This window comes from Diceros bicornis, chromosome 10 (assembly GCF_020826845.1).
Source record: "Diceros bicornis minor isolate mBicDic1 chromosome 10, mDicBic1.mat.cur, whole genome shotgun sequence".
NCBI lineage: Eukaryota > Metazoa > Chordata > Mammalia > Perissodactyla > Rhinocerotidae > Diceros > Diceros bicornis.
The window spans coordinates 46,861,952-46,874,632 of record NC_080749.1 but is presented as its reverse complement, the minus strand read 5'-3'; the positions used below and the strand labels follow the sequence as shown (position 1 = coordinate 46,874,632).

The window sequence follows — 12,681 nt, the reverse complement described above, 5'->3', positions numbered from 1 at the left end:
TTAAAAAATATGTCATGGTATTTATAGAGTATGTCCAGATTGGAGAAGGATAATGTGAGTCTGTCCCTTAAGAAGAAGAAAAAAAATATGAGTTTTAAGACAATTTTAAGAGATTTCTTAGGTTCTCTTCTCTAACCCTAACCCTCCCCACATGTGGAAATCATATTAATAAGCAGAAATAAAAAGCTAAAAACGTCTAATAAAAACATTTAACAACATCATTGAGGTTGGGCCACTGTATTTCTATCTTTTGATTCCAATTTTTTCTTATTGTTCTATTTGTATTCTTTCATTTAACTTTTTTATCCAGAATATATTGATTTCAATGGCCCATATCTTATAATTCAACTATGATTAATAAGTGATCTAATAACTAGTATAGGGCTAACAGTCAGTAAATCTATTGAATGCCATTCAATTCTATTTTCTTCAGCTAAATTTAGTTCCATTTTGAATGAGTGAATGCTGATCTGGGTGTGAATTCTGAGGGATTAAGTGTCTGGCATGGTTTTCAACTTGACCTTGCCACTTTCCCTGGTATATTCTGTTTCTCTATGCGGTATTTTCCTTTTCACAGACCGTAAAATTTAGTGATGTGCATTCCTGTTAGAGATGCAGTTTTCGATAAGGGCAGGCAGACTTAGTGACTCTAACTAAAGTAAATAATTGAATATCTCTAATAATTAACCAAAGCGTTTTTCTGCTGGTAAGTAGAAACCTCTCTTGTTTTCTTGTTTTGTAAACCCTTTGGACTTAAATATAATCTAATCTCAATCCCTTTTTATTTTATTTTTTATTTTTTTATTTTTTTTTAAAGATTTTATTTATTTATTTTTTCCCCCCAAAAGCCCCAGTAGATAGTTGTATGTCATAGCTGCACATCCCTCTAGTTGCTGTATGTGGGACGCAGCCTCAGCATGGCCGGAGAAGCGGTGCGTCAGTGCGTGCCCAGGATCCGAACCCCGGCCACCAGCAGCGGAGCGCGTACACTTAACCGCTAAGCCACAGGGCCGGCCCTCAATCCCTTTTTAAAAATTTCAGTCACAGTTTGACCAAAGGAATTCTATCTTCGTGGTAAAAACTAACAGTTCTAAACAGTTCTTTCACTTAATTGTTCATATTAAATTTATAAATATTTCAAATTTATATGCTATAATACACATCCAAAATTGGTGTTAAATATTTAGCTTTTATTAAATTCCTTTAAAGTATGATGGAGCTGCCTGAGGTGACTTAAAGGTGGAATTTTTCCGCACAGTGAATTACACACAACAAATTTGGCTTCTGCAGTGGACCAAGCACAAGTTCCTGAATGTTGGATACTGTCAGGGTTTTAAGGTTGATTATAACTGAGACCCATACTAATAGGACTCCCACCACCTCTGTCACTAAAGAGCAAATACAATCTTACAATAAATACTTCCTTTTATCCAAACTTTTTACTCTAATCTCTACATTATAATGATCATTTGCTTATTTTATTTACAGAGCACTTCCACATCCTTTAAAATAGACAAATTACATGGAATAATATTAGCTAATATTTATGAAGCGTGTACTGTATGCTAAGTACAGCACTAAGTATTTCACACATGCCATTCCACTTAAGCATCCAGCCCCTTTTGAGGTGTAGATACTGTGACTTTTCCCACTTTACAGACGAGGAGGCTGCGGGTTGCAGAGACGATAAACACATGCTGCCTGGTTCAAGCCCTGGCGTTGTCTCCCAAGCTCATCTGTTTGGTATCCATTATACTGGGCTGCCTTCCAACTTGCAAACCCTCTGGAAGCCTCTCTCCAATTAGACAAACTCACACTCAAAAAATACTGGGTAGCTCAACCATGACTAATGCAAGAGTAGAACTAGTGGGAGCCTATTGGGAGCACACTCTTGAGGTGCAGAGAAAAAAATAGGGTTTAAGAATGCTGCTGGTTATGCATTGGTGGCCTTCCTTACCTTTTTTCTTTCTTTTTTCAACATTTTATACAGGAACTTATGATACATTTACTTAAATAACTGTGGTAGTTCAGTGAATCTGCTTTTTAGCAGTAGTCATTCTTGAGTCAGGAGCCTCTCCGATCTTGTGTGCTAGATATGTATGTTCCGTCCATATTCCTGAGTACACGCCGGTTTTCTTGGCTGCAGTCTATTTAGGAGAACCTAGATCTTCTAACTTAAATGCCCCTCCTTTTCCTACAGGCTTTTACCCAAGAGAAGGATGTTTTTAGTACATACAGAACATTTCTTCCTTAAGGCCTAGGGTTCCTCCATTTTGGTCTTAAAAGTGATGTTTTAGGGGCCGCCTGGTGGCGTAGTGGTTGGGTTCACGTGCTCCACTTCAGCTGCCTGGAGTTCGCACGTTCAGATCCCAGGCGCGGACCTACACACTGCTCATCAAGCCACGCTGTGGCAGCATCTCAGATTAAAAAAAAAAACAGTAGAGGAAGATTGGCAACAGATGTTAGCTCAGAGCCACTCTTCCTCACCAAAAAAAAGAGAGGTGATGTTTAGTTAACACAAAATAACTCCAAGTATGATTTTTATTACCTTAACTTTCCTTGGTTGCTTCTTAGCTGATTGGAATCCTTTTCTAAGAGGCATTTAAAAAAAAAACCTCTTGCCTCTCTGTCTTAAAGGACAACAAGAAATATATATTAAGCTATTTCCTTAAGTGATAACACTGATATCACTCATATCTCAGGACAAAACTTAATTTTTGTCATTAGTCTGTTGCTCTTTATCGAAACTCACCACTCTCATTCTTTGAAAACTCCTGCCTTTGGCCCATCTTACATCAACTGTTAAATGTATGTTTTTGTCATAAACTTAATAAGTTTCAACCATTAATGGTGGATGGAATCTAGTTATGACCGGTCACATACCTGGTATTGCTCAGTGATGATCGTGCTCTCTTCCTCTAATGTCTTCGTTCTTAGTCTCTGATTCTATTGCTGCTCTAGAAACATACGTCCATTTACTTTCGTGATACATCCATACAACAGGGTAAAGGGGGTAAGTCTTAGAGAATAAAGTTATAAAACATGTGATCCTTCAAAATGTTTATGTCTTTGCCCTTCTAGTCCCTCAACTGTCTTCATAGATGCTATTGAAAATTTTTTGGCTTTTTTTGTGTGTGTGTGAGGAAGATCAGCCCTGAGCTAACGTCCATGCCAATCCTCCTCTTTTTGCTGAGGAAGACTGGCCCTGGGCTAACATCTGTGCCCATCTTCCTCCACTTTATATGGGACACCACCACAGCATGGCCTGACAAGTGGTGCATTGGTGCACGCCAGGGATCCAAACCCCGGCCGCCAGCAGCGGAGCGCGTGCAATTAACCACTACACCACAGGGCCGGCCCTTTGGCATTTTTAAAATAGTTCATTTACTGGTCTTTTCTATTACCTGATAAAAGCAGGCATGACATGAATTTCTCAGACAGTAGTATCTGTTTAGGAGTTAGAGCTCTTAAATTTTGATTATAATATAATAAAGCAGACAATATAGAAATAAAAAAGGGAAGAATTTATATACACAGACTCACAGATGTATATGAACCTATCCATAACTCAAACACAGAATAAAAATAGACTCATGTATTTCATTTATGATCCTAGAGGTCTTAAAATAAGCTAACATTTTTGTACAAGATATTTATATTTCTATGGATAAAAAATTTAAAATTTGTCAAAATATACAGATCAGTCAAAATGTGGGAAACAAGTTTTCAGCATGGAACCAGGAGATTCATGCATTCAGTAGTTACTTAATGGCCCCCCCACTGCATTCTTCCTGATACACTAGGCCTGTGATGGGAATTCGGCATGCTTTAACAGGGCCTTACAGAAGTACATTCATCAAGAAATAAAATGATATTTCTACTGCTTCTGATTTTTAGATCAGTATTTTAAAAAGTGAAGTGCCACATTGTTTTAGGAAAATTTTTGGCCTTCTTCCTAATGATCCCTAAATATGTTAATTTTATAAGATAGCAAGTGCAAGTGTCTAAACACAGAGAAAAAACATCTGTAAGAGGGTTTTTATTTAAACTGTACATTCTACTCAAAATGATATTTAAATACTGCTAATCCAGCTGTATTATACTACATTTCTTTCTCAACTCTTTATGGCCAAGATCCCTTCTTCTGATTACTTCAAAAGTCCAACCTGCAATTGAGGCTCTGTCCCCACATCCACTCTGGAAGGAGGTGGGGACGAGGTGGGGGGGGGGTGTGTGGAGGAATGACCCTCAGATTTCATCAGAATTGCAATTAGTGACTTTAAATCAATCTGGGTTTGAATGGCAACTTTAACTCTTTTATTGCTGGATTATGGAGAGGTCTGAAGCGTTCTGGAGGAGGGACCAGAGTAATGAGGGGAGAGGAGGTTGGTGGCTGCAACTGTTTACCAACTGGTATGGAAAAATGGTTTAATGGTTTGACCACCAGTAAGGTCAGCCCGGTGCCACCCCATCCCACCCCCTGGTTAGGAGGAGTTAACCTTAGAGAGAGATGTGTTCAGTCAAGTGCCTGCCACTGTGGACCTAACTCTGCTTCTGTCCCTATGAAATGACCTACCTTTCCCTTTAGTTCCTAACACAGCTGCCAGGGATGACAACTAACTCAAACTTTTCTCTTTCGGGGCAGGCTTCCTTTCTTCTCTGGCAGATATATTACAAAACTACAAAATAGTCAATTTACTAAATTTTTCTTGGTGTACAGCAAGACATAAAGACTGAAAAACATCTTATGAGCTAGGCTGCTTCCCTTAGGTGTACTTGCATTGTCTCATAAGATTGGAATGGCCCAAGCTGTACACGCCCACCTAGTGCAAGTTTATCAAGGCCTTTTATTTATAAATGAGGAAGGCAGTATTTCATTCATTCATTCATTCCCTCCACAAATATTTATTGAGAAACTTCTATGAGCCAGACATTATTCTGGAGATACAGCAGGAAGCATAACAGGAGGAAAAAAAATCTCTGCCCTTGTAGTCAACTCTAGTGGAAGGAGAGAATAAACAAGGTAAATAAGCCAACTATATGGTATGTTAGAGAGCTATTAAATGCTGCTCATAAAGATAAAGCTGGGAAGAGGGATAGGTAGGAAGTGTTGGGGGTCAAGGAGGAGCTCCTTGAAAAGGTGATGCTTGAGAAATGACCTGAAGAAAATGAGGAAGTGAGGCATTTTAAGTTATCAGAAGAGCATTCCAGGCACAGGGAACAGCAAGCGCAACCACCCTGAGGTGGGGACACTCCTGGCACATTTAAGGAGCAGCCTGAAAGGCAGTGTGGCTGGAGTGGAGTGAGCTGCTCCACACTTGGAGAAGGAGGCGTTCAGAGATCAAGGGGCCAGGTTGACAATTGCCTTAGAAGTCGTTACAAGGACTTTGGCTTTTCTGTGCCAGTTGGGAAACTATTAGTGGGTTTTGAACAAAGGGATCTAATCTGACTTACATTTTAATAGGATCCGTTTGCTGCTCTGTTGAGAAAGGGCCGTAGGGAAGAAATGTTGAAGCAGAGAGTCCAATTAGAAGGTTCTTGATGATAATTTGGACTATGTGGTAGCAAGCCAACAGGGTGGACTTGATGCAGAGTGTGAGAAAGAGATGAGTGACTCCAAAGTTACTGGCCTAAACAGATGAAGAATGACTTGTTCTTTATTGAAACAGGGAAAACTGTGAGAACAGGATTATTTTTGACGGGGGAGGAGAAAGGAGGGATTATCAGGATCTCAGTTTTAGATACCAACTTTGAGAGGGCCTTAGACATTAAGTAGAGATCAGATAGAGGTCCAGGATACAGACATAAGTTTGGAATTCGTTATCATATAAATAGTACTTGAAACCAAGGGAATGGAGGAGATTACCAAAAGAGTGAGCATAGATAACAAAAGAGAATGTGTCCAAGAACGGAGATGAAAAGGAGCCAAGAGAGAAAACAGAGTTTGGATCTGTGCAGGGTAAGGAACGTGGTATCCTGGAAGTAAGACAAAGAGGATTTTAAGAGGATGGTCAACTCTGTTTAACGCTGCTAATAGGTCAAATAAATGAGTTCTAAGAAGTAACCACTGATTTAGTCATGGGGGAGGTCATTGATGATTCTGATAGAAATAGTTTTAATGGAACAAAGATTGAGAAAAGTCTGATTGGAAGGGCTCCAGTGGGAGATGAGAAATTGGGAGACAAAAACTATGTATAATACTTTTAAGCAGGTTTATTGTAAAGGGAAAGAACGAGATGACATGGCAATGGGTCAGGAGGCACCAGGCAGCCTGCTGAGGCAGGATTGTCTTAGGATCTACGAATGGTCACATGCTATGAGAGTGAACATTAGCTGTGTATAGAGTCAGTGACCTCAGATGACCTTGCCTTGGATAGACATATAGATTTTTGAAATGTTTGTCACTGATACATTAGTGCTAAAAAGAGAAAGATTAATCAAGCCAGCTGTCTTAATGTACAAATATTCTTCCCCATTTCACCTCTTTATATCCAATATTTTCTCCAGATTTCTCTTTGAAAGTTAGTTTTTAACTGTATTGCTTATGAGTCCTCTACGTTATAGTTAATTGTTTGCATGTCAGCCTCCAATCCTAGCCTAAGTTTCTTGAGAAGGACCATATTTTATTTTTCTTTACGTATCCATCTCATAGCCTAGCTCCTGGCACATGGCAGATACTCCATAAATGTTTTTTGAATGAATGACTGTTACAGTTCCATATTGGCATATGAAGTGTTTGACATAAAGGTCAGAGTCTTCCCAAAGTTTGCTATTAATTTCTAAATGGAGATTGTGTTTGGTCATTTTGTTTTCCATAGAGTTCCTGTGGAGCAGGCATAGTGAGGACAGGCTCACTGCAGCTCAGTAGCACATCCGTTGGGAATTCGTCTTTGAAAAGGACAAAGCGAAAAGCACCTTCCCCACCCTCCAAGATACCCCTGCATCAAAGTGATGAAAATAGTCATGCGACTGGTAATGTTACTTTTCCTGTTAACATTACGTTTGTATTGTACTTCGTTTAATGCAGACAGTAGAAATGATACACGTTATAAATCATGTCTTTTTATTAAATAATAGTGCTCAAACTTAGGCTTATAATTAATTAATTTTAATAATAATACTTAGTCCCTGATTATTCTCAACTGCATTTTTAAAATCTGTGACATAACAATATAAAATGAAAAAAATGTACAACTCCATGAGCATGTGATAATGTGTGAATTTATTCAGCAAGAAACTGCCTTTCCAGGATTGACTACATGTAGGATGGGAATCTAAGTAGACTTTAGTTGCATTAAAGCTGGACGGTAAAATGGCTTCTAACAAGGTTAGGGCTATCTCTTTCTGAATTACATAAAAATAACTAAGTTAAGCTACTAAGGAATTGATTCATTTGTGAATGTGACTTGTTTAAAAGATGCGTTGCTTCTGTCTTCTAGCCCTGGAGTCAGTCCCTTCAGTTCCTACTGACAGTGTTTCAGAAGCAAACTCTCCTGAGGGGCTGTCCAGCCCAGGTATGACGCCTTTACTCCACATCCTGTAATTACTAAAAAAGAACTGTCATGACGGTTGAGGAATGAATCTAGTTATAATGCTCTGTATATGAAAGAGATACATATGTGTTAACTCCATTTCCCAGATTTTATGTTTTTGAAATGAAAAACTTCCCTCCCTGTGTTTAGAGTATGAAACTGGCAGAACTCCAAATTTCAGTTCTGCAATGGTACCTTGAGTACTTTCCTTATTAGGTCTCTTGTTTCTCTTTATGCAATGTCAGGTTACCATTTATTAATCTCCTTCCCAAGGGGAATGAGACACCTTTGTTAGGAATGTACCTTGGTGTGTTCAGAAGAAAACCGACATGAAAGTGAACAGCACCATTCTTTATGCAACTGTCCTAGGTATGAATTCAGTATACGTAGTGTCCTAATCTAATGGTAAAATGTTATCATGAAATATTTTCTACTATATGGTCTCATTTTGGATTCTCCACAAATAAATAAAATTCCAATAAAAATAAAAGAATTCAATCTAATACTGTTTCCTAATATTTTTAATAATAGCTATTTAGTAGCTATTATGAGAATAAGTATGATAAAATTTCTTAATCCTAGACTTAATTTAAAGTTAGATATAAATGAATATGACAGACTAATAATGTCTAATTAAAAATAGAATATTACTATGTCAGTACTTTAGCATGGGGGTAATTTGATAGATATAAAAATTGCTTAATGTAACTCTACCTAATTTTTATAATTTGTATTCACAAATATAGGAAAAACTCACAAGCACCCAAATGCTCCCAAATCCTTAATCCTTGAGTGATATTTAGGACTTTGGGATTTTGACACATCTTATGTAAGAATTCTTTCTTCTGTGATTAAAGATATTGCTATTAGATAACTAGTAATGATTTTTCTTAACTCCAACCCAGAATAATATCAATGATACTGTTTTGTTTGACAAAGACAATTGATTAGATAATATCAAACTGTATAAGTGAAATGAGAAGATTCCGAAGTATTAAATAAAAGGTGTGACTGCTATTTAAACTTTGCTTGATATCTATTTCTCTTTCTCTTCCGTTTGTTTGTGTTACCTCTTTTTGTTTAATGCACTGAGAATTGTGAGCTAACAATTCTTATTTCTTCCAAAATGCCTCTCGATCTCTGCTTGCCTTAACTCTGTTGTCTAAGTGCCATTTCCATGGATTTTACTTCTTTGGCAGAAGCCTCCCTTAGCCTTGGGCTCCCCGGTCACGAACAGTGCCCTGTGCTCAAAGTGATGGATGAAGCCTCTCTCTCCGAGTGCCCTGGAACGCCCGAGGCAGCTGTAGCCTCTCTGACATGTAGGTGACCAGACCTTTCCTGCCTGGTGCTTTGTTTAATGCAGATTAAGAGGTCATCACATGTAGATTTGGTTACTTGTTCATCCCTTGTGTAAAGATGTCTTGTAAACAGTCGTTTCCCCCTTTTCACTTGAAATTTTATTACAGGTTTGGAGTTTGATATTTTCCCTTACTAGACAGGTGAATATGGCAAGATGTAGGATGAATAAAATCAGTGACTCTGAGAATTTCAGCTTCTCTTCTGTTTGGCTTACTGCTTTTGGCAAAACTGTTTGAACTTTATTATTTCCAATGTGTAACTATATAATTATAAAAGAATATATATATTTCTTCTTTATTGAACTACTCATTTGTTATCTAGGCATGCCTTATTTTCTATAGTATTGCTTTTGATTGAGATTTTTATTTTTAAATTATTGAAATTATTTTATTACCAGATGGGAAAATTTTATAGTTAGGTAATACTTGAATTTTATCATAAATAATTTTGCTCAATTTTTCAGTGACTCAGAAACAGCCCTTATCACCTCAAACCAGTTATTTAAAATTAGTATATTATTTATACTGCTTATAGGAATGCAAAATTGTGTGGCGCGTTTGGAAAATAGTTTAGCAGGTTTTTTTTTTAAAAATAAAATTTAAGCATTCATTTTCTATACCAACCAGCAATCCCACTCCTAGGTATTTTCTCAAGAAAAATGAAAACCTATATGCACACAAAACCCTCCATTGTGTAAATTATTGTGTAATTTTTATTCATAATTGCCCCAAAAGGGAAGCAACCCAATGTCCCTAAACTGAGGAATGGATAAACAAACTGTGGTCCGTCTATACATACATTGGGATACTACCACCTAGCCGTAAAAAGGAACAAATAACTAATACATGCAACAATGTGGCTGATCTCAAATGCACTGTGTTAAATGAAGGAAGCCAGACTTAAATGGCTAGATGCTGTATGATTTCATTCATATGACATTCTTGCAAAGGCAAAAATATAGGTATAATGGTTGCCAGGGGCTGGGGTTGAGAGAGGGGTTGATTACCAAGGGGCAAGGGGGAGTTTGGGAGATGATGGAATTGTTCTATATCTTGCTTATGGTGGTGGTCATACAACTATATATATATCTGTCACATTGTATTCCAAAAATGATCAATTTTACTGAATATACCTCAGTTTAAAAAAATGAAATAGAAAACAACTCTGGTAGCAACTATAATACTGTCTGACACAGTGAGCATTTTTTGAATGAATGACTAAATAAATTTTTTAAAAAAGTAGTTCACCAGAATAGATTTAATTTAATACAATTCTATTTTAGCAAAGAGTGGTATTAGTCAGACAGTTTTGCCATTTTAATTACCTCCAGGAAAAATATACAAGGTATCCCAAACATCTTAGTGAAATTTTAAGCTTTAATAACTTGCAAGTAAAATGCTACAAACTTAGAAAAATGTCTCTTGAAAGTTTAATTATTTAAATTTCTTTTACATGTATTAAATTCTATGAATTTTAAATAATTTTGTAATTTTTTTAATTCAGTCAATTTTTCTATCTTTAGAGGGACTGAAAAAATTAAGATAAAAAATATGCAAATTACATGAAGCTAAATAAGTGTAAAAGAAATTTCAATAATTACACTTTCAAATGATTTTTTCTGTAATTTTTTAATATTTATACTTTAGAAGTTGTTAAATCTTAAAATTACACTAAGATCTCGGACACTCTGTGTTCTTTGAAAGTGAATATTCTTCCTTTAGAACTTATGAAGCTGAAATACGAGAGTTGTGATATAACACTTGTGAAAATTATTCATTGTTCACAGCGTCCACCCCAATTTTTTTTTTTTATCTTAGTCCTAAAATTTGGCCATTGTATCAGTCTGTTAACACATACAAAACAAATGTGATTTAATATTTTTCAAAGCTTGGAAAAATCTGTACTAGTCAAATAGCAAACTGTGAAAGTTCTCTTGGATGATTAGAACTTTTTAAAAGAATCACAGCCTTTTCTAAGACTTTTAATGATAGGAATACTTTTCAAGCTAGTAAAAAAATATATATTTAAGCAAGACTATATGATGCTTGTAACTACCAAGTTATAAAATCCCAGAAAAATAATTTGAAAAGATTTTTGAAACATGTAACTCATTCTCCATACTTTAATTAACAGTTTCTCAGTGAGGGTCCATAGTCAAAGAAAAGTTGTGTATCTCTGAAATACTCACGATGGGCAAGAGAAAAATATGTATGATGATCAATACTTTGCGAAATGTTACCTTAGTTAGTTAGATTTCCAAAAGAGCTTAACGTATATCAGGGAGCCATTTATAAAACACATTTGCATCTAAACCAGAGCAGCCATTCATTTTTCTCAATACACAGTTTTCAAATTATATAAACACACTCTTACTACATAGATGTAATATGCTATCGTAGACACATAATATTGTACATTGGCATCATAACGAATATTTCACATGTCATAATAAACAACATTTGCCAAAATATATATATTTAAAAATTCACTTAAACTCAAATTCTTTATATTTTTTCTGTTGAGTAATCTATTTTTTATTTACAAGAAAATGCCATTAAGATTCCCCATATTTGTTTATTAAAGAGCACAAATAGCACACTTTCTGTCTATATGCCTAAAGATAAAATTAAATACATTTTAAGTACTTTAAATAGTCTTCAAATATGTTCAACTTTTTATTAAATTTGTAGATGTGCTGATCACTATAATCCAGTGCTATACTACTCTTCTTTCCCCCTCTTTTTGTGGTAAAATTAAACTTTGTTCAGCTGCTATTGTGTAAATGGAAGTGTTGAATTATATTTAAACAAACAAAGATCCAGAACCTCATTCTTTGGTTTAAATTTACTTTCACAGCTATTGTGGACACTAACTGCTTAGGATATCTCCTTCTCTTTTACCTTGTTGGCCATTTGCTGTTGGTGCTAAGGAATAATAATAAAACACATTTTTATACAATGAAATATTAACTATAGCTATTGAAAAGAATCTCTCTTTATCTCACACACACACACACATTGATATGGATGATCTTTAAGATATAGTAAGTGGAGAAAAAAAAGGTAGGTGGAAAACATGAAGTATAGTATGCTTCCATTTACGTTAAATAATGCAACAAGAAAGAAAGAGAAGGAAACGTGCGTATGCATGTCTGCTTATATATGCTCATTATACTTTCTGATAATATATAGGAAAAAACTGTTAAAGGAACTTGCCTCTGAGAATCAAACTGGATGGGAATAAAAATTAATTTTCACTGTGTAATACTCATTCTATTGTATTTTTAAAAATTATGTTAAGCATCTAAATCAGTGGCTTTTAACCCTGGCTGCAAATTAGAATCACCTGAGGAGCCTTAAAATCTTGGTCCCACTCCTTAGAGATTCTGATTTAACAGGTATGGTGGAGGGAGTAGGAAGCATCAATATTTTTAAAAGGGGCTCAGATAATTCTCGATTGTGGTTAGCACTGATAACCACTGAGCCAAATTTTATAAAAGTGCACTTGTAGACAATATAAAAATCTCATGGTTTTTTTTTAATTTGTATTTAGAGCTATTGCAGAACATGAAAATCATTTAAACTGAAAGATATATTCTTAAATGAAATACATAACTTGAAGTTTATTAGTTTAAATAATCTCTTTTTTCTACCATGAATAAAACCTAGAGTGATATCATATTATTTTTAGACGTACATGTGTCTGAGATAATCTGATTATATGTTAACATGATTAATCACCATTAAAAAAGTATTTCACTATTAGTTTTGAACCAGAATTTAAAAGAGCT

At 35.6% G+C, this 12,681-nt stretch overlaps 1 protein-coding gene across 8 annotated transcripts in view; it reads left to right on the top strand.

The window, feature by feature from the left end:
- COBLL1 (cordon-bleu WH2 repeat protein like 1) overlaps window positions 1-12,681 on the top strand; it is a 155,603-nt gene that overhangs the window by 125,954 nt on the left and 16,968 nt on the right. For all 8 annotated transcript variants that reach the window (XM_058549135.1, XM_058549131.1, XM_058549129.1 and 5 more), the window contains 3 exons: window positions 6,819-6,972; window positions 7,440-7,514; window positions 8,732-8,851. In XM_058549135.1, the coding sequence (XP_058405118.1) occupies window positions 6,819-6,972; window positions 7,440-7,514; window positions 8,732-8,851 (349 nt within the window). The remainder of the gene's footprint in view (window positions 1-6,818; window positions 6,973-7,439; window positions 7,515-8,731; window positions 8,852-12,681) is intronic.